Source organism: Cajanus cajan, chromosome 8, assembly GCF_000230855.2.
Source record: "Cajanus cajan strain Asha chromosome 8, NIPB_CcT2T_4, whole genome shotgun sequence".
Classification (NCBI taxonomy): Eukaryota; Viridiplantae; Streptophyta; class Magnoliopsida; order Fabales; family Fabaceae; genus Cajanus; species Cajanus cajan.
Genome location: NC_138524.1, coordinates 52,388,589 through 52,415,477, shown reverse-complemented (window position 1 = coordinate 52,415,477; position 26,889 = coordinate 52,388,589). Strand labels below are relative to the sequence as shown.

Below are 26,889 nucleotides of genomic sequence, written 5' to 3'. Positions count from 1 at the left end.
ACAAAACAAAATAATACACCCATTAATTAAAACATTACAACATAACTGAATGCATCCTTAAACATAAACTGTATTATAAGGAAACTACAACCACATAAGGGTTTCTTCATAAATATACATGTAGTGCGGAACTTCAATAATTTCAAAATTCTTATGCTCAAGAATCCGATCAATGTTATTCTTGCTAAGCATCATTCCATTGGTGTTGTTTAAGTAAACAACACCAAAATCTGTAGAACACATCAGTAACATGTATCCAGAATCGTAGTGAGACGTGTGCAATGTTACGTATTGAGTCCAGTAACATTGACCACCATTTTCCTTCATTCTCCATATTTTCACAACATAATAGGATGATCTTTCAACATTGTCAAATATTGCACAAAAGCTCATAAGTTCATGTAGTATAACCAATGAACAAACTTCAACACTTTTGAAATCACAATCGCTGGGGAGAAGAATCTCTTCAGCTTCACCACTACTACATTGATATGCTAAAATAACAAACGACTGACTAATATAAGACAAAACAATCCAATGCAAAGCTTCACCAAAATACAAACCCAACTACCCATTTGATACAGTAAAATCAGGATCAATATACCTACACAATATATTCGTATGAATGGTGGACCACTCACCATTTATGAATGAGTAACGCTCAATCATGTCTGTGCCATCATATATGTTATCATATACCTCCATGTAAAAATACTCTTTTACAATAGGAACATACTCTAAACCATAGAACTTACGAATATATTCCTCTACTATTGGGCTTGAATCAGTCAGTGCCCTCTGGTTAACCTCGACGAAATTTCCAGTTGTGGGGTTCCAAACATAGGTAGAAATATTACCTTGAAATAACCCTTTCACCAATAGTAGACCCCTGCATACTCCATATACTTACAGGTCGTAAATGAGACCTTCTCTAAGCATGCCTGTCCTTATACGCCGTTGAATGCCGATATCATCAATATGTTTGTTGATGTCCATCAAACATACACCCAAATTTCAAAATCGATAAAGCGAATTTATGAAAATGGGTTTCCTGATTACACCACTAGCAATGTAGTTTGCTTGCAAGAACATAGGATCAGACAAAACCCTACACCACTGCTTACTAACACATCTAAATTTAGCAACTGACTTGGACGGTAACCAGAAAATGATTTCCAGAACCAAGTCAAAAGGGAAAGATGATAGGTCCATGCTGGGAATTTTGAATAGATAACGCTAACAAAACCAGGGGTTTGGTCATGCGTGCATCCAATATTTCTATGTATAACGGAAACAAAAATGCCTAACACAAATAGTGGTTACTTATATATATACATAAAACCATTCTAACTATCTCCGTCTTTTGGTTTCTAACTAGTGCGTCTCCGTCTTTTAGTTTCAATAACCACGACGCGGCGCTTCGAATTAACTGACTTTCTTAAATAATATATTGCCAAAACATTTAAATTTTACATTCATAAATCATTTGATTCGTAAAAAAACCAACTTTTTAAAAAAAACTTAAATATCAATTTAAATACTTAAATGTAAATATATATACTATTACTCTAATGACATCATAGTCTATTTATTTTTACTTATCATTGTATACACAACAAAAACTACGCCCTTGCCATTACTTACTTTTTTTTTATTACCAAATTTCCAAAGCAAAATAATTTAACTTACATTTAGTATATTGCCAAAACATTAAACTTTAACATTCCTAAATCATTTGATTAGTAAAAAAATCATTGATTCATATATGTCATGACAAATCTTTATCAATTGTTATAGTAAATGTCAAACGTCATTGTGTGTTTTTATTTTTATTTTTTGTTCCTCGAATATGAGTATTTTTAACTTTTTAACATGCATGCTTTTGTTTTGTGTACTGGTTTTGTCTTATGGTACTTTTTCATGAATGTATTTTCTTTCATTTCATTGAAGGATAGTAAAATAACAAAAAAAAAATTCCTCTACTTCTTCTATCAACAATTCACATTTCTGCTCTAGTTCATATTTTAAATATTTTTGGTTTCTCATTTATTTTTTCGACGTTGGATTAGTGTGCTTGGTAGAATAGAGAAAGTAATATGTGCTTCAGGAGGCACGTGTCATGTGTTTAGACGAACGTTCAATGTATAAAATTAATTATAAGGATGAAAATGATGCGTCAAATTTCAGTTGTTTGGAAATGGAGTAGACAAGAGAAGAAACAAAGACAGAATAGGGGAGGAGGTAAAGCATACCATAAAATAGAGAGCACAAATACTATTTCAGGTAGAACTGAAGTTTAATTTCGGCCATCACAAAGGTAAATTCATATTTTTTCTATATAAATCACAAAACATTAGATAATAACAATATAATTCACATTTTTTCTATTAAAATCACAAAACATTACTAAACCCAATACTAACAACCTATACACAATCCTTAATACAAATAACGTAAAAATAAAAAGTAATACAAACATCTTATACATAATTATTGATACAAACAAATTATACATAATTAATAATAAAAACAACCTAAACCCAAAGAAGGCTTTCCTCATAAATAGCCATGCGGTGATAAATTTGTATAATTTCAATCATCTGATGCTCAACAACCCGATAAATGTTGTTCCACCTAACTATCATTCCACTGCTGTTGTTTTTGTAAACAATACCGTAATCTGTAGAACATATGGGTAAGATGTATCCGAAAGCCCAATCACACATATGCAATGTTACATTATGACTCCAACAGCACTGACCACCATATTGCTTCATTGCCCATATTTTTACAACATAAAACGGTAATTCAGCATCGTCAAAAATCCCACAAAATGTTAGACATTCATCAAGTATAACTAACGAACATAGTTCAACCCTTGACAAATCAATATCACCAGGTAGGCCAACAGCCTCAAATTGACCATCACTAAATTTGTATGCTAAAATTTGATATGAGTTAATAGTATAGGACAACACAAGCCAGTGCAGATGTTCAGCAAAATACAAACCGAAGGACCCATTCCCAATAGTTTCATCAGTATCAGTATATGAAAATTCCATGATCGTATCAATCGTTAACCACTCATCATTTGTCAACGAATAACCCTCCACTATGCCAATCCCATCATATTTGTTTTTATATATCTGAATGTAAATATACTGCACTATATTTGGAGCATACCCCAAACCTTAAAACTTAAGAATATATTCATCCACAAATGGAGTTGACTGAATAGGTGGCCTCTTGTTGAAATTCCTCAAATATCATGTTGTGGGATTCCAAGCATAAAACTTATACTCACCTCTAAAAAGAACTTCGACCAACACCACACCCCTGCATGCACCAACAGGTTTGATATGGTATTCGAATTCTTCGCAAAGCAAATCTGTTCTGAATGTTCGCACAATGGCATTATCATTTAGATGTTTGGTGATATCAACCAAACATATCTGTCGAACTATTTCATTTATGAATAAAGGCTTCCTTATGCCACCCACCGCTGCATAATTTTCTTCCAAAAAGTTTCGATCAAACAATAACCTCTGCCAACTCTTACAAACGTATCTATATTTTGCAATACACTTGGCAGGCAATCGAACAATGATTTCCAATATCAACTCACATGGCAATGACGATAAGTCCATCTCACTCTCAAATATGTATGTATAATACTGTATATTGTTGCTACAAATATTCCTATTTTAAGGCTTCGGGTTGGTACATATATATACACTCATTGGATAGTAATAGTCATGAATGGGGACTTGTACATGAGTACTTATTTCGTAGTTTGCAATCCTTCCCCTCAGCCATCACTCGCGCCGTTTGGTTTCTGGGCCGTTTGGTTTCTCGAGAGTTGTACTTCTTGTACTTAACTACTTCCAATTAATATTTTTAAAATTTATTTGATTATTAAATGTTAATTTTATATTTATTACTAAATTACTAAATACTAATTACTAATTAATAATTACTAATTACTAATTATGACTTACTTATTTTTTCGTACATACTAATTATCACTTACTTATTATCATTTTGTAAATTTCAATTTTCCTTCATATTTACAATTATAAAATAAACAAATAAAACAATAATGACACCCTTCGCGTTCCCAAAAAATTTCACAACTCCCAATCTTTACAAATATAACTTCATACGCAACCTGTTGGTTCCTATGTCTCATTTTGTTCAATAGTGCATTCGTTTCATTGACATTGCTGCACCACTATAATCTTCCTCCATCCTTTTTCGACCATGACTTCCACTGTTGCCTTCATCGGTAATACTACCTCCAACTTTCTCCTTCTACTAAACTCTATTATGTTAACATTATTGTATGTAGTTAAACCATGACTCCATCACTGCCATTTCTTTCATCTCTTTATCACAACACAAACAAGACAACATAATTGTTATATAATGTTTAAACCCTAAACCGTTTAAATTTTACACAATTTGTTATATAATGTTTGTATGTTAACAATTATTTTTTCTATTTAGGGACAACTGATTATTCCCAGACGATTTTACCATCATTGGAAAGAAACCCTGAAGTTTGACAAATACTTTATGACAGATCCGGAAGGAAACTGTTCTCTCATCAACATTACCAGAAAAGCACAGGTTGGAATATTCACAACCGGAGTTCGACAAATGACTCATTTTTATGGACTTGAACACTTCCATTCTATTCTGTTCAAATACAAAGGGGGACAATGGTTCACCATTAGAATCTTCACATCTATTGACAACGAAATTCCTTATACCCCAAACACAGTTAATGAACAGCAACAACCACAAAGGTTATGTTCATATTCATGCAGTATTATATATGTTATCAATTATTCCCATTTTATTTGTTATTTCTTATTTATTATACTTGTAAAAATATTCTGTTATACAGATTGGACGACGATGCCTCATTTGAACCAATTCAAAATTTCCCAACACATGAACAAAATTGGACCTTCAAATTGACAACAAGTGCAGCCAAGGGAAACCAACAAATTGTAATACTTTTATTTTACTATTATATTATTATTTATAAATTATTAAATAAACACTTATACAAAATATAACTTATCTTCTCTTGATTGACAATATTTCAGTATATCCCTCTTACTTTTGTTCGGGCATGGGAAATTAACAATTATACAAATTGTTTGTTAAAGACTAACTCTAACAATATCCATCAAAATTGTCATATTCTAAAGAGGAAGAGGAAAATGGCATCTACATTTGAGTACTACTTAACATCAACATGCTCAAAGTTCTTCAAACAACAAGGGTTTCTACCGGGAGACGACTTGATTTTACAGAAGCTTTTCACCCCAAACAATTTAGTTATTCAAGTCTAAAAGATAAACCATTAAGTTTATTTTATTTATTTATTTTACTTCTCTCAAAAACTTACATTTATGTTATCTGATGAACTAAACCTATATCAATATGACTATTGAAGTTCAATATTGACGCCTACTTAACTATCATTTATATTGTCTTATGAACATCACTTATATCATTATTAGTGTTTTAAGTTACATTTATACTAATTGTCTTTCAATTGCAATTGTAAACCCCATATTAAGGAAACCAAAATGCCTAAGGTCTTTGCGTATTGCAAACCATTTTCCTAAACATACAATTTACCTTTCCAATTCAACTTTACTATTCATATTCTTCTTCATGTTATAAACTGAAGTCGTAACCATTTATTACTCATTAACGCTATAGTCAAACACTGAAAATGGATTACTCTTTAACAAATGAACTTATAAAAATACATGTTTATTACGGTTTTTGTCGTCTTTTCCTATTTTGTGTAACAACTGCCAACCCCCCACTGCAGATTGCCATCTTACGATTTCAGTCACTTACAAATGTAATAACAAAGCCTCACACACTACAATAAATTTTAACTATTATTTATCATCACTTTTATCATAATTATTTAACAATCTAACGTTATTTTACATCATTCACAATCAATTTATGAACGTTATTTCAATCGACATACCAATATGTTTTTCAATCCTAAAATCATATTATTTTCTGCAAACTTAGCAACTGAAATATCCTAATAAAACATGAGCCTTACTGTTATTCTATATTTTGTCCACTGCGACTACACCACCTAATATATTAAAGATAAGCTCATTTGTAATAGCCTAAACATAATACGCCTACCAACATCACTTGTGCGACTAATATAAATTGTATCAACTGCAAATCACTGTACCTCCATTTGCAACTTATTAATCACTTTAATCTGTAACAAATTTCAACCGATTGCCATTTTTCCACCCATATCACAATTTCTGTTAACCATAACGTCAACAAATCATACTGTCATTATATAATTTATAAACATTTTTCCATCCTTCAACCATTGCAAACAAAACAAATTACTTTAGCCTCAATCCACATTATTCCACATGATTATGCCTTGTTTAACAAATAATATGCCACTAACAAATCTAACAACGTTCATATACAATCAAACCGCACTAAATAAAAAATTCTTCTACAGTAAACACTTTTTCATTCTTTTTTGTTTCAAATAATTTGCCAACCATATATTATGAATCACATTGGGTCCAACTTCAAATATCTCATTCCTCAAATTTCACTCAAAACTCAAACCATATAACACATTACTCAACAATAATATTTTTCTATGTAATATAACATTATTACAATAGTTAATTCTGTAACACAATAATGTAGACCTTAGTCTACCAACACTTTCTACCACAATTAGATAACATAGATATCTTCTAATATGGTTCAAAATATATTTTTTTTTCATTCACAATCAATCAATCTTAATATTTCCTTATAAAAAAATTCAAAACCATTATTCAACTTCAATCCTTCTAACAAATTACTTAACAAAACTCCAATACCATGCTAAAACAAACAAAAACCGCAAAACAACAACTTACCAAAATCGACAGTACACACATAACACACAACTCTCGTCACTTGCTTTGTCACAAAATACAACCGATTACAAACAAAACCTACTTTTCCCACACATACCACATCGTACCACAAACACACTTTTAACTTTAACAAAATCGATTCATAAATCAATGTCGCAACCACCTCACCGGAAAATGCCAATTTAATGGTTCAAAAACTCGGTTGAAAAACCACACTACGATAACCTCAACCAACAAGGGAAATTTTAGATTTCAAAAACGCCTTTCAAATAACACATTGCCAATCAACTCCTCTGACAACTCCAACTTTATGGTTTAACAAACACTACTCATCTATTCATTCCATTAAACACCAAACTCAATATTCACACAAAAAATTACTTAAATTAAAAAATGATTCATCATTCAAACCTCATTCATCATTGAAATTTGCCATCCGTATCGTATGTCAAAAATCAAACACAAAAATTACTAAACAGCACAATAAAAGCAACTAAACCCTAAATCACATTTTCAAATTACCTAGAAAACAAACCTAACCATATGAACAATACTATTTTCGGCAACACGACAACGGAAAACGTAACTCGAACATAACACTTACATGTACCACCGACTACCCATAGCTAACCACTCCGACCAAATGCCTCGTCAGAGATGATGACGCTTTATGCCTGACAAACCAACATCCTTCGCCAGACAACAACAACGTAAAACGAAACCACAACGATTATACGTGCACTTTCAAAATGGACAGTCGCAATCACATTGCCGAAAAATGACAATCCACAGCGATAAGCAAAGAGGGACAATTTTACCTTCTTAGCCTTCTGGAGAACAACAACGACTCTTCGTGCGCATTCATAAATCACAATCGCAACCACCTCGACAGAAAATGCCAATTTTAGGGTTCAATAACGAGGCAGTAAAATTCACAATACGAAGCCCTCGGCGGAGAAGGGCAATTTTACGTTGATAGCCTTCAGTGAAATTACCTTGTTGTCCCTTTACGAATTGTTCAACTTTCAAGTCACACCTTTCTAGCTCACAAGGTGACTCACCTCATTAAAACCACATGTCAATCTGTGATTGGTCCTTAAACAAGAGGCACCACAACCCCTTCAAATAAAAGGGCACCGGAGCAATAGCCGTAAAAATACACCGAATCTATTTTTTATAAAGCCCAAATGCCACCAGCATGGCCCTTGGCCTCTTGTATTGATATAGGACTAAAGCCTAGCTTCTTCCAAAATGATGCGACTGTCGAGAACTGAGTATGCACTTCAAAGAGAAAAAGAAGATCAGGAACCAATTCTTGATAGTTTCCTTCAAGTAAATCCTATTGCGTTTTCCCGCTGCTCCTCTTACGTTCCAAGCTAAAATTTTTAGGTCTTTTACCATCATTAACCCCATACCAAAAAGCAAACAGGGCTAATATGGCAAATCTAAGCAGGATCATAAGAAGTGATCCCTACTTCTTCTAACATCACGTTTGCATGAATGATGTGTTGCTTTTCTTCTTGCACTTTCATCGTCATAGGGTCGTCAGCAAAGTTATCTCTTCCTTGACCTTCCCGATAATTACCTTTTAAGTCAGGTGGGTCTTCGGTCAAGGAGGAGTTGGCTAAACAAGGAACAACTTCTTCATGGGTGGGGCCAGGATCACGGCTTAGACCCTTGGCATATCCTGGGCTTATGGTGAATGCATGCATGTTTGGCATATCCCATGTAGTTTCCTTTGCATTCTTTTGCCCACTCATAGGGCAAGGTAAAATCATAATATTTCCTCCAACTGTATCATGTAATGCATGACTCTTGTTCTCAATCCGTGAACGTTTTTTACCTTTTATCCAGACCTTAGGTTTTGAAACCCTTTGACTCACAACTTTCTCCATATCAGCCTCAGGTTTCTCTCTGAATATATCATTAGAAGTACCTTCTAGATTATTCGGTAATTCCCTTATAATGTCAAACTGATTATTTCTCAAAAAATTATTAGGATATTCTCCTTGAGATCCACTCTTATTATTCACCCCACTCAGCGCCTTATTTTTCGGAGCTTTCCTCGCTTTCGTAACCGTTAGCCAATCACCGTACATCCAATTACTCTCCGTGATATCCAAAGAAGTAACTGCCATAGGGTTACCCTCTTTGGAAGGTGCTGGTACAGCTTCCACGGTCGTCCCTATATCTGATGGTAGCTCTTGCATCTCCACCCTTAATTCCTCTCTCAACGGACAAGCTCGAGCAACATGGCCATATCTTCCACAACAAGCACACAGGAGATGCAGCCCTTCATACTCGACCTTAATCCAACAATTCCTGAACCAAACACGCCCAACATCTGGTTGGTTTAGTGTAAACTTATGGTTTACAATAGTATGTGTTTCAACTGTATTATCATACATGTAATACAGATTATAGGAGAAAGTGAGTAATTTTTCCAATACTTCCTTTTTATTTAAGTGAAGTTTCATGATATAAAGATATTTTACATATCCTTCATTGTTTGTTTCAATATGGTCCCATTTAAACAAATATCATTGAAACTTAATAAGTTTCTCTAAGATTTAGAAAAATACATTACATTTTTAATATGAAACTTTGTTTCTTTTGATAATAATATATTAGTTCTTCTGGAGCATTCAATTATATTTGTAGTACCATATGACATTAACTTCTCGCATTATTGAATATAAGAAGACAAAAATTAATACATTAAAAGATTAACTCTAGGAAATGAAATAATCCGAGTTAAAATAGTTTCTTGCATAAAAAAATTCAATATTTTGTTTTCGTCTTCAAAAGACAATAAACTAACTAAGGATATTTCTTAATCTTGTTTTTTCAATAAAAAAATATTTCATTTCTAGAGAAAAATAAATGTATGAAAAATATAATTTTTCAAATTGAGAAATCATTGTAAAAATGATATTTTTGTTATGTATCTTAAGACATCAGTTTCACGTCAAAATCTACACTAATTTTTATATCATCTCATGTATATTATACACAAATAAATGCTTCATACAAAAAAAAATATTTAAAAGATATATTTCACTAACACTTTATTTTATCATTTTAGGAAATGAATGATACAATATAATCATATATTCCTTTTTAAAAAATCATAACTCTTTAATGTTTACGTTTTTATCTTATTTTTAAAAAAATAATCTTTCTCATTATAATAATAATTAATAACAAAATGATAAAATATTTTTTAAAAAATTATGTAATAAAAATATATTTATGTCATTGCTAAGCTGACTTTAAAGGGGGAAAATAATGCTAAAAATTAGGAAAATCATTTTCCCTAAAAAAGTTATATCAAAAATATTAAGGAAATAAAAGTTGGTCATATTTTCATTAAATTTTATCATTCCTATACAAATTATAATCAAATTATAACTGAATGATATCTCCGTCAATTAAAATAATAGACACATAACATTATAAAAACAAATAATATCAATTCTACCAATAGAATTTGAAGTCAAACTCTGTAACACCCTGATTTTCACAAATTATATGAAGACTCAAAGCCCAATAAAGGTGATTTAGTAGCCCAGAATGGACCGTTCCCAAACTGGAACGGACCGTTCCAAACTACTAAAAAGGCCTGGAATGGGTCGTTCCAACACAGGCTGTTATTAGTAAAATTTGAACCTAGAACAGGTCGTTCCACTTTGGGAACGGGTCGTTCCAAACATGGTCGTTATGAGTTAAACTCAACTCCAAAACGGGCCGTTTTGGTTTAAGAATGGGTCATTCCAGATGTGAATTTAACACATGATGAAAGAATCTAGAACGGGTCGTTCTAGATCTGAAACGGGCCGTTCTGGCCACTTTTGACATCTATAAATAGCAGACTCTAGTACTGCTCTTAGACACACTCTCTGAAGACCAAGGAGAACCAAGAGAAGAAGATCAACCAGATTTTTCTCTAGCTTCATCTTCTGCTTGTCTAGGTAAGGGGGAGTGAGAAACCTCACTCGGGGTGTGGGAATAATTGTTGGGTAGCAGGATTGGCCCCCAATCCCTTGCCTGATGCATGCTTCTAGGAACAGGAAAAATATGAAAGTTTTCTGTTTTGCTTTCTAATTGTTTTATTGTGTTCCTTGATGTTTTCTAGGTGTGAATATGTGTTTAATTTAAAAAATAGATAAGTTTTAATATGAATTAGAGTGTTCGGTGGGTTCCTGTAGGAACCCTATGAGAAATAGACAAAATATGAATGTTTTCTATTTTGCTTTCTGAATGTTCTGTTGCATTCCTTGTGTGATGTTTAGTGTAAATATGTGTTTGATTTCAAAATTAGATAAGTTTTGATATGAATTAGAATGCTCTGTGGGTTCCTGTGCGAAACCCTATATGGAACAATTATGAGTATGACTATGTGAAATGTGAATAAATCACATGAGACATGATGTGAATGACGTGCTATTGTGAACATTATGACTATGAGAATGTGAAACGTGATGAAATGAGATAATGTGAAAAGTGAATATAAGATATGAAATATGATATGTGACAATGAGACATGATATATGATGAACTATGACAAGTAAAGTGATAAATCCATAAAGTGTAAATATGTGTAACATGCATCATGTGCATCTATGTGAAGGGTACGATATGGAGTACACCATTAAGGAAGGCCCTCCTTATGTAATAGCTTAGGGGAGTCCTAGGGAATAGTGTGGTTTAGATGTCTCGATTCTGCCCGTTTGTGAGTATGAGACATGACTTGCGCAGCTTCACTATCTCGATTAGACCCTAGCAGTACATCCTTCTAGTTGAGAATGTATGGGTAGCTCCCTACATGTACTCCTAGACTACCTTAGGTGTGTTGTTTAGGCAGCACACCAGTGATATGTGATATGTGACTAGCACCACATGCATGCATTTATGAGTCGAGTCCATAACATCATTGCATGATGAATGACTATGCATTTGTTACTGTTGTATGTATAATTTGAATTTTCACCTGATTAATGTGTAACTATGGTTGTGCTTGTTATGATTTGTGTGTGTTGCCTAACTATTACTTTTACACCTGAAACTAAGTGAGATATTTCTCACTCCCTTTTTGTTCTTTGTATGTGTTTAAATTGTATTGCAGGTGATCATCAGCATGAGGATGTTGGTGATGAGGCTTAGGCTTCAATTAGGCATGCTCTGATAGGATATGTGACATCGAGGCATAACTAGGCTTAGTTTAAAATTTCATTATTGTTATTTGTTTTGAAAAAACTCATTTTCACTTTTCTGTAAATTTCGCATTTGACCATGTTTTAAGTTTACGAATGTGAATTCACTACTCTTATGTTAATGGAACCATTGTTTTAATTCTAAAGATTTTACTTAACCCAAGAATATGTTTTTATAATTATTGTATATGTATGTTGGGGTAGAGGGTGTCACAAACTCTTTAAGATTTAATAGAACAACACGCATATTCAACCACATACTATGCCAATTATTTTAGCCAATTCAATTAGGAATAATATCAAATTATAAAAGTAGAGAAATCATATCCATTTCAAGAAATCACACATAAACCTAAAAAGATTTAGGGCTCGCTTCACTATCCACAATTTTTATAATTATCCCAAATATCATTTAATATTGCAACAATGACCTTGACAAAATTATTCCACTTCCGGTAGTACTCTTATTTATATCAAAGAATCAAACATAATATTTATATCATATTTGTTTCTTTATCTATCCTTTTCTTTTTCACATTTTGGAAAAATTTTCCACTTCCGGTGAAAATTCACTTTTCATATTATTTTATCACTTTAGGTGAAAAAAAAAATCTTTTATTTTCATTGTTGCACAATTTTCCCATTTTCAATGAGCAAAAAGTATTCTTAAAATTTCTTTATTTTACAATGTCTTCTCTAGACCATCGTAAAAATGTTCTTATAATTCTATTTTCATGATTTTGTTTTCAAGACCAATTATATTTAAATTTCACAATGATATGAACAATACAAATATTCGATGAAATAAATAATGTGAAGAATATGACTAAAGATAGAATATGAATAACAATAAAATATCTAACCTTGAAATATGAATTTGAAAAAATATGACTCTCTTTGATAATTTTTTTTCTCATCTTTATCTTATATGTTGCAACATCAATGGAGAAAAGACCATTGTGTTAACTTCAATTAAGGAAAGACTATCATGCTGATAACGTGTTATAAAAGAAAGAAAAACTAGAAAGAACAAACAAGACAATATGAGATAGAGAAAAGAATCTGACTGATGTATTATCTTTGGGAGATGACTAACCTATTTATAAATACATCTAGTAGCTAGAGCTTTCAAAGTGGGCTCTAGCCCATGGGTTAACCCGGCCCACCTTGAAAACATGGCAGGCTGGGCCAAAAAAATGAAAAAATTTATGATGGGTCAAAAAATGTGACCTAGCCCACCCGGGTTGAACCCGTGGTGGGCCGGGCTGCCCACCTGACCCACTTATCAACCCATCAACCTAACCCACTAACAACTCATTAACAACCCACTAACAACTCATTTAACTATTTATTATTATATATGTATTATTTTAATAAGATATTATTTTTTTATAGATAAAGATAAAATTAATGTTAAACAATATGAAATTGCTAAATTTATCTACCTCAACCTCTAATAAAATTTAATATTGATGAATAATCACTCTCATGAAAGGATTTTTATTTTTTTTATTTTGATTGTTTAAGATTGTACACTTTTTAATTTAAGTTTAATGTTGTATCCATGATACTTAGTTTGATAATTTTTACTCTAGATTATAGATTATTTTATATTAAAATTTATTTTAAATTATATTTTTTTTTTAAATTAAGTGAGTTGGTGGGGCAGCCCGTTTAGCCTACCAACCCGTGGTGGGTTAGGTTGGGCTAGAAATATTTGCATAATAAATTTGGTGGGCCGAGCCAGGTCAACCCACTTAAAAAGTGGGTTGAGGTGGACCGGGTCAAATGGGTCAAGTTGGCTCATTTTGACAGCTAGCTAAACAATTACATAAAAAGAAAATAATACATCACAGAAATATAAATGATAATGATGAATAGTGAATATTAACATCCACTAATTAAGCCACTAATTATTATTTATAACAATTATTTTTTTATAAAAAAATATAGATGTTATAGTCTATAACAACTTCATACAAATAAAATTATTTAATTATTTCTAAATTTATTTTTTTCAAATTATATTACCTTCATTTTTAAAATATAAATTAATATTTTAAAATTTATAATATTTTTACATATTATATAAAATAAATTTAAAAAAAAATGTGTCGCTAGGGAGGATAACGACATTATATTTAATATATTTAATTAATATTTATAAAATAATTTTATTTATTTAATAATTTATGGAAAATTTATATTTTCTTGTTAATAAAAAATTTACTTACTTTATTATATTTATATTTACAATTATATATTTTATGATTATATTTCTTATATTAAATAATTCAGTTTAAAAATGAATTTATTTTTTCTTTATTTTTAACAATTTATGTTAGTCTTAAAAATTATTAAATAAATTTAATTTTTTAAAAATGTTATATACTAAAAATTTAAATAAATTTTTAAAAAAATAATTAATTAGTATCGTTATAACTCGTAGTGATTTTATTTAATTATTTTATAAAAAAAAATCCTAGGCGATATAGCCTGTAGCAACTTCATATATATAACATTAAGCTATTGTAGCAACTTCATATATATAACATTAAGTTATTATGTGTTGCTACTGGCCGTAACAACTTTAGTTAAAGTGCTACCAACTGTGACGACTTTTATAACATAACTTTCATGACTTATAGAAAAAAATATTACACATGGCACTAGTATCACTATAATTTCAAAACAACCATATTTACGTAATTAATTTTAAAAAGAATACTCCAATTGTCAAGCAAACTTTTTTTATCCTTTTTTCTATGAACTACGTTTTTGTAAATTGTGATTATCATCCACTGATTGAATCAAGCTAGGTTTTTGTTATGATCACCTAGTTTCTTTTGCCCCGTGGTAATATTCATAGACCGTAGCCAATCATAAAGTTTTTAGAATTTCATATATCTCTATCCCCATCGCTTTTGTGTTGTATTAAATACATGTATCCAAAATGATTTGATCCTCTCTTCAACCTGTAATAGTATAAAACTCACCAAAAACCGTTGTCCTTCAAACAAATATCGATTTCATTCCGTTTCTGAGGACCCTTTGCTCCAAAGCTGTCATTAAATGAATTAGTTGCTGGCAGATCTAAAAGGAAGAAAGTACAGGGAATGCAATGACAGAATCCTCTATGAACAACCAGTAGTGCCTGCATATTGTAGTGACCTAATACCATGGCATTTACCAAAATACATTATTATTTCTCAGACATGCTACGGCAATATATTCATCTGCAATGACGTCAAATAGTTAATACGCCACAATATTTTTAGCAGTGTGCCCACTTACACAACAATCAGCAAAACATCACTTTCTTAATTAAGCCAGGAAGAATGAATGCAACAGTTTGATCTGAAACCAAAAGTATTATCTCATCCAGTATTGACATACAAAACATTTTAAAATTATTCTTTATTTGGGGAAACAGGAACAGCTCATGACCAAACTTCAGAAGTAATTGCCGTTGTAGAAATTCTTCAGAAAAGGAGATATGCCATGGTCTTTTGAGCCTTCCACTTGCCCTTGCCCTTGCTGTCTAACTACGTACTGACCAATGATATGATGCCTCTGCTTTGAATGGTCCACAACGTTCTTCAGCTCTTCCATCCCCTTGAAAAGCAGCATATCAATCACCTGAATTTCCACAAATATTAGTGATATTCATAAATCTTTCATAGATATAAATTTTCAAAGTCTTTCGAATGTATTAATGGCCTTGATGCATTCAATCTGTGGCGTACAGAACCAAATTCGAATAAAACCTATATGGGCAAGTAGAAGATATGGTTTTTCCATTGAAGGGAAGAGGCACTGAGCCCAGAACAGAAAATCATGAATTCATGCTTAAAAGTTTCATGTCTAAGGATCAAAGGAGGAAGCAGATGACTTCTGACAGTAACTAAGTCGTTACATAGTAGGCATAAAATATTTTAAAAATGTGTTCTACAAAAGAAAGTAAATTCAATTTGCTGAAGTATAGCAAAATTAAACATGACATGAAATAAAAGATAATCACAATAACAATAAATGGTTATTTTCCGACAACTAAAACATACTGTTCCAGCATCTGGCAATGCACTACAACTTATTCACAGGTTGCCAACTAAGAACACCAAATATGGTTGAATCAACTTATTCATGGTTTGTCGACTAAGAAACTAAAAAATTTGGACACCATTAATCAAATTACATATCAGCAAAACGCACCCTATGTTTTCACATGTTTCCATCCAGACATGGATAAATTCAAAACTATAACCTTCACCTTGAAATTTGACAAGACGACATCAGATCAAACAATTGCAGGCTCAGTTATACTGCATATCATTTAATCCACTGGAAAATTATACAACTCAATTCTAAAACTAGGAAATCCTACATACTAAACCAAAGTATTGGAATACATAAATTATTGGAAGAGAAAATTCACTTAACTACCAATTAGAAAACTCTATATTATCCAAGTGTTTAACCAAGCAATGCGCCCACAACTTACAAAAGTAAAAACCATTCACCAAAATATCAAGAGGCTTTAAATACCTGCTGACATTGTGCTCACAAAAACCCATAGTTCAACTCACTCTTGCAATGTGTATTCAATGATTGAAGAACACTAAATAGCATACACAAGAATTTTCGTAAAACATGTTTCAACTTCCAAAAGCAAAGACATGACTTCAACGTTCAAGGTACCCCATTACCAATAGGCAACTAAAATCTTAACCCATTCAAATACAACAAAAATAACCTATTCTCACTAGGTAAGGTCGACTACATGGACCACATAACACGAAGCTATTAAGCTCAAGTAAAAAACAAATTATCAGTTGGAGCTACATCGAATTGTAGATTTAACAAAGATTAAAGTTTGGAGTTGGTTGTGAGCGAGAAGGAAGGTGTTCAATCACTCAGTTGGCTCTTGGACCTAGATTCCGTTGCCTAGGAGTGATTGGTTAAATGGGTTCATAGGGAGATTGGTGAGTGTTGGCATGGTGTGGTGATATAGGTACTGCACTTACAAGGTCTCTAAGTTTTGGAAAAGGTAGGGCTTATATTTATATCATAATTATCATTAGAAAACACACTTATTGGGAGACTTTAATGTGTTTTAACTTTTAAGGCATGTCTTCGCCGCTTAGGTGTGTTTCAGGGCATGTGATTTGTGCTGCTACACAATTTTTGTATCTTTTATACTCTGTATGGGGGTACATATTGTATTCTCCCGAGTAAGATTTCAGAATTCTGTTTTGCTCTTAAAAAATACCAAATTAACAGAGATATTATTCACCATGAGAAATTATCCAATATCCATTCAAATAACTCGATAAATCCTCTCTTAAAGAATTCCTCGACCTTAAATCCAATTCAAATGCATCAAACAAACACCCTATATATAATTTGCAAAACAAACCATGAATTAAATCTCGAGTCAAATCCCCAAGAATTTCGCCATCCATTTAACCTAAAGTGTCCGAAAGAACATTTACGTGAAAACAGGGGGCCATGAATCAACATTTGCAACGGTTCCCGTACAACAAGAAATTCAATAATATCCGAAGGAACACAATGTTGGAGAACGCAATCACGCTTATCTTATACGCCAACAACGTTTTCTATTTTCATTCACATTTCCACTAACAATCAACCACAAACCCTCACATATTTCGATGTTTTCATCAATTCCTCAACGGAATTTTTAAAATACGAAATAATCAGAAAATTCGTAATTAATTATAATGTTCCGAATAAAATCAACTCCGTTATCCTCTATCACTAAAGTGGCGGTGAATGAAAAAGTGAAATAATAAAAACTCCCAAACGCTGCCTTAGACATGTGTAAAAACTAATAAGAAATGGAAATTACTTTGGGATTGGTGACGTGAGTGTTCTTGCGGATCTCGGAGGCGACGGTGGAGCGAAGCTGGGAGATCGAAGCGACGTCGTGTAGGTTATATATTTCCATGACGGAGGGAAGCGATCTGCAAGCTTTGCGGAAGAAATCGAAGACTCGCTGACGCGCCTCCTCCAGACTCGCCGAGTTCGGAGGCACCTTCACGTTCCGAAACGCTGCGTTCGCCATTCGTAAACTCGCTGAGTCACAACTCGCTCGATTCTTCCTACTGCTTTTGCTCTTCCCTAGCAGTGCAACTGGTTTATTGCGATGAGAGAAGTGGAAGAAAGAATTGAAGACACGTGATGGGCACGCGTTCGACGGCGTCGTTTTGAATGTGGGGCTTTGTGCAAATTGTGCTCATGCCAGGGTTGGAAAAATTCGTGGTGTTAGGGTAATGGTCCGTGTTAAAAAATTAAAATGTTAAAATGTATTTTTTAGTTTTGATCTTTGTTAGATTAAGGGTGTATTTTAGATAATTGCAAATATTAAATTATTTTTATAATTAATTGTAGTCAGGAATTATTTTTTTTTTGGATAATTTTGATAAAAAAATTATTTTAAAATAATTAATTTTATTTTGATATAAAGAAAATCAATTTTTGCATTGTAAATTAAGAAAAATGCATATAAATAAAACTACAAAGTTAAAAAAAGCTATTGAAAATTTCGAGGGTAAGTCAAGAATAATGTATTTGAGGAAAACAAATAACTATTTAAAAAATAATTACCAAATTTTAGTTTATATTTCAAACATTTTTTCCTTAAGAATAGTTAAAAGGGACACAAATGATTCATCACAAATATAAATAGGTGATTATAAGACTTTATTTTTTAATTAATTATTTATATATATTAGTAGTTATTAAAAAAATATTTTATTAATTTTAATTAAATAAATAATTTCATGAAGTGTTTTTGAGTCTATATAGAAAATGAGGTTTTTATAGAACGTTAAACTTTTTTTAAGAAGAGTGTTGGACCTTATTTTATGAACCTAAATCATTATTAGAGTTGTTAGGGTTCTTAAGATCTAATATTTTTCTTTTGCCTTCTGGAATGTATGTCGTCGAAGTTATGAATGAAAGAAATAAAGGATTGAGGAGTTGAATCACCACTTTCACCCTTGTTGTGGAGGAAATTGCTTTTGAGATAACGGAGAGTGAGTTGTCTCACTCATGAATATGAATTTTTTTATTGTCTCACTCATGAATATGAATTTTTTTTATTAAGTTCAAGATGAAGACATAGTATATTTAGTTTTGATGATTACAAATATAATTCTTTTGAAACAAAAAAGTGCAAATTGCATCTTATTGTATGTTTTTGTTGCTTGTATGCTCTGTACTTTGTAGGTAACTTAATCTTATATTTCTATCTAAATAATATTTGATGATAAAAAAAAGTTTTAAAAATGATTTGAATAGAGAACTAGTATGAAAAATCGAAATATTAAGTTTTCACTTAAAATAATCGATTATTTTAAGTAATAATTGATTATTTGCTTTATTTTTTAGTAACTTGTGAAGCTTTGATATAATAATCAATTATGCAACAAAATAAATGGTTATTTTAAAAATAATTTTTTGGAATAATCGATTATCACTCAAAATAACTGATTAAAATATTCTTAGTTGATTTTCATATTTACGAAGAACAAAATAATCGATTATCCATGTAAATAATCAACTATTTCTGTCAGAAAACTTTATATATAATTTTTCACATTCAAAATATAGATATTTTAAATCTTTGTAATATTACTTTAAAAAATACTCTATGAGAAAAACATTTCTCTTTACAAGAGGTTTGATACCCTTTATGAGAACCTCAAGAAAGGATTCAAAAGTTGAATTGAGCATCATCTTTATGGAATGTTAGGATGAGCGACATTGGTTTGATTTACCTACTCTGATATGTTATGCACATCAGGTGAATTCATTCTTTAATCTATGTGACTTGTTTTCTTAAGTAAGTTTCTTAGGAAGAGGAAATCCTATAGTGAGATGCTATAAGTAAGTGTTTCTTGGGATATAAGAAGTAATTTTTTTAATAGTGTAAAAGTGTATTGTATATGGTATTGTAATTGTAAAACTTCTAATATTAAAGATAAGTAAAAAATCTCAATTGGGTTGATTGAGGACTAGATGTATGTCACAAGTGGATGTGATTGAATCAATATAAATTAGCTATGCATTTTTCTTTATCCCTACACTTATTTTACATTCTTGCAAATTTGATTATATGCTTATTGTTGTATGATATGAAACATGGACATTACATATAAGACTAATTGAATTTGAATTTTCATATAATCTCAACATCATAAAACTATATATTAATATATTTCTTTGCAAAGTTCTAGAAAAAATTTTAAAACCAAGAAGATTCATATAGAAATTTTTAAGAACCATTTCACCCACCATTTTGGTTGTCATCTTTCCTAACAAATTTGAATTGTAGATAACAAGGTTGACCCTAAACTTCATAAGGACTGAATATATGTGATTTACCTTAATTAGACGAGTTGTGAATATCCCAAAATGCCTAATTCTTGTAATGACTGTTCAAATATAAATTCATTGATTGTTCAATTATAAATTGATTGCTTGTTTGTGTACTTATGTCACTTAGTATTATTAAAATTATAGATTTTGAGACATATTGTTTGATTTGTATCATTTAAGAGTTATTATGCATGAACTTAAGGTTTATAAGCATTAGAAAACATTTATATGCCATTTTTGTGTCCATTGATATAGTCTACATAATATTATAAAACTGATAATCAAAGACTAATCTACGCTTGTTGGACATGACTTCTGTTGACCACATTTATATGTTTTTTTTAAACGGCCAAATAAAATTATATTGTGACATTAGAGGTGTTGTAATCCCATATTTACAAGGTATTGGCTAGGGATAATTTAGATTAACTACCCAAATTACCTATTAACCAAACAAAAGTGCTTGATTGGAAACTCGTCGTGGGCTATGAGCCCGTACATAGTCAGTCCAAAATCTTACAATCCCACCAAAAAGTATATTTGACCCAACATTGCAAAGCAAAACAATAATTAGTGGATGTCAACCAACTAAAGTTCATTGAATGGGTGCTTGTTTTAGTGGCTAAGAAATGTTTCACTTCTAGTGGGTTCAGTACGCATTCCTCATTCCAATGTGATTATCCCACCAAAGTTGTCCTACATTTTTTATCTCTCATCCCCAATAACAGAGTTTACCTGCATATTGTGAATGGCAGGCTTGCATTTTTTGAGATAAAAATGAAAGTGAGTCTTCATTTGATCACTACCATCTTGCTATGCCAAGTTTCCCATCTATGAAGAAACTTATTTTGAAGATCAAAGCAGGTATGAATAGCCTCATAAATTGCATGGATGCCAATTTTTCTCCTTCTTGATTGATTTACTTCCATTGAATTTCTCATAGTTTTTTTTTAATGTATGAATCTGAGAGAATGAGGTATGAATAGTGTAAAGAAGACGACTTTGACCTTCGTGAACTGTTGAAAGTGCTCTCTAAAGGAGTTTAGTACACTTCGATTGCTACAACATTGTTAAAACATTTCTTCTTCTTCGAACTCTTGTAGCTCTGCCTGGTTCCTAAGAAATTGTGTATGCTTGATTCACTTGAGATTAGAATTGTATTGAAACTATAATGTATGCACATACTAATGAATCTCAAATCCACACTTAAGATAAGAGTGATTGCCATCCGCTCTTATTTGTTTCCCATGAATCAGTTAATGTCCCTGTATAGAAACTATTTTTTCTACTCAACCACTCAGATTCTTTTTACTCAAAGCTCTCATCTCACTAAATGCTTTTGACTATCTTAAACGCTCATTCCTTTCCTTTTTCCACTCTAAACAGGTTTAAATCACTTGATTGCCCTTAACCTCTCCTTTTTACCTCTCTTATTTTCCAAAGTTGAACCTAGTTAAAACTCACCATTTCATTGTAACACTCAGATTTTATTCACTTGAAATACTTATAGCTCACCAAATTCTTTAGACTCTCGATTTCACTCAGACCTCTCCTTTTTTCATAGATTGCCCTCTGCCTCTCCTTTTACCACTCTAAATATTCCAAAAATGAACCCATCATAACTCACCTTTTACCACTCTAACACTTTAGAACTTTTCACTCAAAACTCTCGCACCTCACCAGATGCATATTCTGTTATACATTCATGCTTCTCCTTTCCTTCACAAATTTTCTTATAATTTACGTTAACTACCCTCAACCTCTCCTTTTACCTCTCTAAATTTTCATAAATGAGCCTAGCTTAACTCTTCTTTCTCCACTTTAACACTTAAAGTTATCACTCATATTCGTCGTAACTCATCTTTTGCAATTGACTCTATTTTTCGCACCAGCCTCTCCTATTTTTGACAGATATTCTCTATTTACCGCTTGCATTAAACATACTCTCTTCCTCACTTTTAACAATCCTCAGTTTCCTCTAGATAGTATGGACAGTATATCCCTCATGTCTTATGATTCCGCCCATTTCCTTTATGATCCCCACTATTTCCCAACTTTCCTCCCTCAATAGCCTATTCCAAATTTGATGGTTGTGAATCCATGATACACATCTAATTCCTCAATTGACATAATTAATTTAACCCTATCATCTGCCCCTAGCCTCCATCAGCAACCCACTTTACATGCATTAAATACCCGAAGTTTCCCTCCAACCTCCCTCAGCAGCCTGACCATATTCCTCATATAATACTCATGTTTTGTTGTGAAAATCATCACTCTGGTCCCCCTATGAGTTTCTTCCTTAGCCGACTAGATGCACATTGCCAATGTTGTGTGTCTGTGTCCCATTGGTTTAATCTTTACATTCCTTTGTGTTGCCCAAAATCTATCCTCCTGGTTCTCCTTATGTTATCCTCTCTGTTTTTTGGATCTAGTGTGTGTTGTGTTGTTTGCCTATTATTACCTCTTGTGTCACCCCTGATGTCCCCTTGTAAGTCCTCCCATCATTATACTTCATCTTCTGTAATGCATAACCCTGGTGATGTCTCCACATTTATATGTCATTTGGTGTTTGAGGGGGTGATACTTGAACCATTAGAGGCCATTGGAAGCCCTCCCATTCATAAAAATCACAATTACACACAAGTGTGTATTTTTTGTCCTAACTAAAGGTGGATACTCCTAGGTTAAGTGCTAGGATCAAGCTATGCATTAAAATTATGAGGCTAAGAATGATAACTCTAGAGAGATTCTTTGGAACTCCTAGAGCATAGGGCTAAGTGTTGTTACTCCTAAACTAAGTGTCAATATTAGGTGTGAGATTTATATGACTAAGTGTAGGAGCACTAGATGACACCTTTAAAACTCTTGCATGATGAGGATAATTGGAAACACTTGAACTATGAGTAAGGCTTTGGCTAAGTGCCATTTTTGTGTGGCTAAGAATGGAGCTCCAAAGAGAAATCTTTGTTCCCTCAATGCTAAGAAATAAAAGGTGGGTGTTGAGTGTCAAAGGGTTGATCTTTAACCTCTTGGCGTTATGCAAGGGGGAATTTTCCCTAAGCACATAACCCTTGACATAGTGGTTCTATTTTGAAGTGTTTGTAGTTGTATATATGTGATATTACAAAAGGCATGAAGTCCCACACAAGCTAGTGTTGCCTTTGGAGAATAGTATACTACATTGTGATAAAGACACACAAAAAGGCTACCAATAGTGGTGAAGTCTATGTGCATGAACATGGACCAAGTATGCCTATTGTAGTGCAAATTAGTCGATGTTCCCCACTATCCACATGAAATACATAAGCTTCTAGCAATTTTTTGTGGTTTTAATTAATTATATTTAAAATAATTTCAAAAATTAAGAGGCTATCTGAAACGTAATAGTTTTAAAATCTTTGAAATTAACTACTCATAATATCGTTTTAATAACCTTTTAATTTTTTGGATATTGGTCATTAATTATGTATTAAATGTTTTTATTACTCATTAATTTCTTATACATTTTGTGTTTATTATCTAATGCCCAATGCTACTTTTTTCACCTATAAATACCACATTTTGTTGAAAAGGAAAAATATACTTAAAAAACACAACTCCTCATATCTCTCACCTCACTTCTCTCTTTGTCGTAGGTTTCAAATTTTGACTATTTACTAGTTATGCAACTACTATTACAACATTTGATACCTATTTAAATGATGTATTTGTTGGTTGTTTGTAAATGAAAGTAAACAAGATATATGTTATTAGATTTCATGATAAATGTTATTAAATAAAGTGAATGCGGACCTAGCCTATGATAGGTAGTGTCCAACATGTGTTGTATCTTATGATACCATATGCATTTGTGTGAATACATGCCTCCTAACATGAAAAATATGTATTCAAGTAATTATACGAGTCTAATTGGGGAGGCCACTAAAGATTTTGAATATTGGCCTCGAGAATGTTACCTAGTGTGAAATCCCCGCGTGGCCTATATTTATCTCATAGTGTTAGATCATAAGAAGAATTAAGATCTCTCAAAAATTATGTTTTAATGATAACAAACATAAGCATTTTTACAAAACATAGAAAGATCAAACTCTAAGATGTCAGTCTAAATCGTATGATAAGATGAAATAAAATAATGTTTATGCATGTTTGCTTATCAAACTAAATGTATCGTCTATCATAAAAAAAATGTTTTAAACGCCACATTTAATATGTCAAAGGAATAATATTTTTTAATAGATCAAAGAAATAAATGCTTCTTTTATACTAGCAACGTATAAAAGGACAAGATTTTGCTTTTTGTGTTAAAAAAGGACAAGTAGATATCTTGAAGCATACAAAACTAGTTAAAAGTTGTTTATAATTGACACATTCTACAATTTTCTATTGTTTTGTACCTTGAAGTTAATTAGCAATACTCTTAATCAAATAAAAAGTGACAATTTGATGAAATATATTAAATTTAAGCATTAAATACACCAGTGAACACACTTTCATACAAGAAAGTGAGACGAAGTAAGTCAACAAGTGAAGTTCAAGAATTTCCAATTGTTATCTTTACTTTTTCCTCATATTTAAAGAAGTTTTGGCAATCTTAGAGAAGCAAAAGCAACAAACAAACATTCTTTATTCTTTCTCCGTAAAGTTATTCTTTATACCTAATGTTTTTCATATCTTGCCTATAAGACAAGTTATTTGTTATCTACCTAGATTAGACTAATTGTTTTTGTTTGAAGCCCGAAAAGGCTTTACATTTAAAAAATATTCGGTGTTGAAGTTTAGAGAAACTTTGTTGTTAAAAGAATACTTGGATAATTTGTTTAAAAAGACAAATCAAAGAACACTTAAAGATAAACTAGAAGTAGTTTATAAAAGAATACTTATATCTTTATGAAAAATAATTAAATTTGACCATGTTGATCAAAAACTGAACACGGTCTCATTCATTGAGACAAACCAATATAAAATTATTGTGTTTTTTACTTTCCTTCATCTACACCTCTTTGATCTTAAATATCTACTTTACTTTTTCTCATTAAGTGTTGAATTTTTTATAAACAACCCATTTCCAATGTCTACCTTTTCTTTACATATAGGTTGGAATATCCCTACAAAGCTGGCCAACCCCTACAAGTTGTTAGAATTGTAATCCTAGTTGAGAGTGATAATGTCAAATCACCATAGTGTGATGATTCATCAATTGTATGAATTACTAAACTACTTCTATTAAAATAATTTTGAATGATACCACATGTATGTAAGATAGTTTGTGATTCAATGATCACGTAAAGTTACTTTACGTTGTCATTGTGAAATTTTTTTCCTCAACTTATAATGTATCCTGCAATGGTTTCTAACTCGTTTCAAAAGTTCTCCAAAAAATATTTATAAAGAATTTACAACTTACATAAAATAGTTTTAATCTTATTTTCTCTTTGATCGTAAAACTTAAATAAAAACACGATAAACATGTATTTAACAAAACAATTAAGTTATTTATCCGAACAAATTAGAAATCAGAAACTTGTTATCAAAACCGTAAACCTTAAGCAGTGTGACTAAAATTAAATGAGCTTATATGGTCTTCACTTAATTAGTCTATACCTAATCAGTGTGACTAAAATTAAATTTCCAACTAGGCTCATTCCACGAATACTAGAATTCTGACTTTAAGACAAACAGATCCAATACGAAAAAAATTAAACTTGGAATTAAGATAAAAGATGCAAGACTGAATGAATGATCTTTGCCATTGTCCTTACCAACGGGAGGCCAAATTACCGGTTGATGTATGCATCAAATTTCTCATGCAGCATAACGAAAATGGCTTTTTGGGTCATCTTTAATGGTTTTACACTGAACATATCTATCAACTCTTCCCAACCGTTGGCCATGGACTCATGCATCCTTCTTCAGGTTAGGAAAGAGAATATATATCCAGTTTCAGGACATTTCATTATTATATATGAAATACCTGTTTCATACATTCCCCCAGATTCTATTAAGAACATCGTGAAGAAATCACAACTTTAGAGATTAGAAAGTAGTAGCTAGGCTGGTATTGTGTAAATATTCCCTGCACAAGTGTTCTATAATCCTACCTGTTTTTAGAAAAACACAAGGCTTAAACCAGAAATAAAGCTCCCAATAACTCTATTGGCTCAGATTCAAACGGGGTTCTATATTGGGAAATGGGAATAACCTTCAGAAGTACTTTAATACCAACTATAACTACATACTGAAAAGTGAAAATACGTAGGAATATGTTAGCAACTGCATGTGCTTGATGATTTTGGGCAAAAAGGATTCATCATAGTAATATC

At 31.8% G+C, this 26,889-nt stretch overlaps 2 protein-coding genes across 2 annotated transcripts; both read right to left on the bottom strand.

Annotated features, from left to right (window-relative positions):
• Positions 1–2,534: 2,534 nt before the first annotated feature.
• On the bottom strand, positions 2,535–3,647 carry LOC145950532 (putative F-box protein At3g23260). The gene is made up of 2 exons (XM_083061625.1): positions 3,305–3,647; positions 2,535–3,190 (listed from the first exon to the last, which is right to left on the bottom strand). Exons 1-2 carry the CDS (start codon positions 3,645–3,647, stop codon positions 2,535–2,537), a joined length of 999 nt encoding a protein of 332 aa, XP_082917751.1.
• An 11,817-nt stretch (positions 3,648–15,464) lies between these two features.
• LOC109802302 (LYR family of Fe/S cluster biogenesis protein) lies at positions 15,465–18,394 on the bottom strand. The gene is made up of 2 exons (XM_020363612.3): positions 18,033–18,394; positions 15,465–15,802 (listed from the first exon to the last, which is right to left on the bottom strand). Exons 1-2 carry the CDS (start codon positions 18,246–18,248, stop codon positions 15,617–15,619), a joined length of 402 nt encoding a protein of 133 aa, XP_020219201.1. The 5' UTR covers positions 18,249–18,394; the 3' UTR covers positions 15,465–15,616.
• Positions 18,395–26,889: the final 8,495 nt, after the last annotated feature.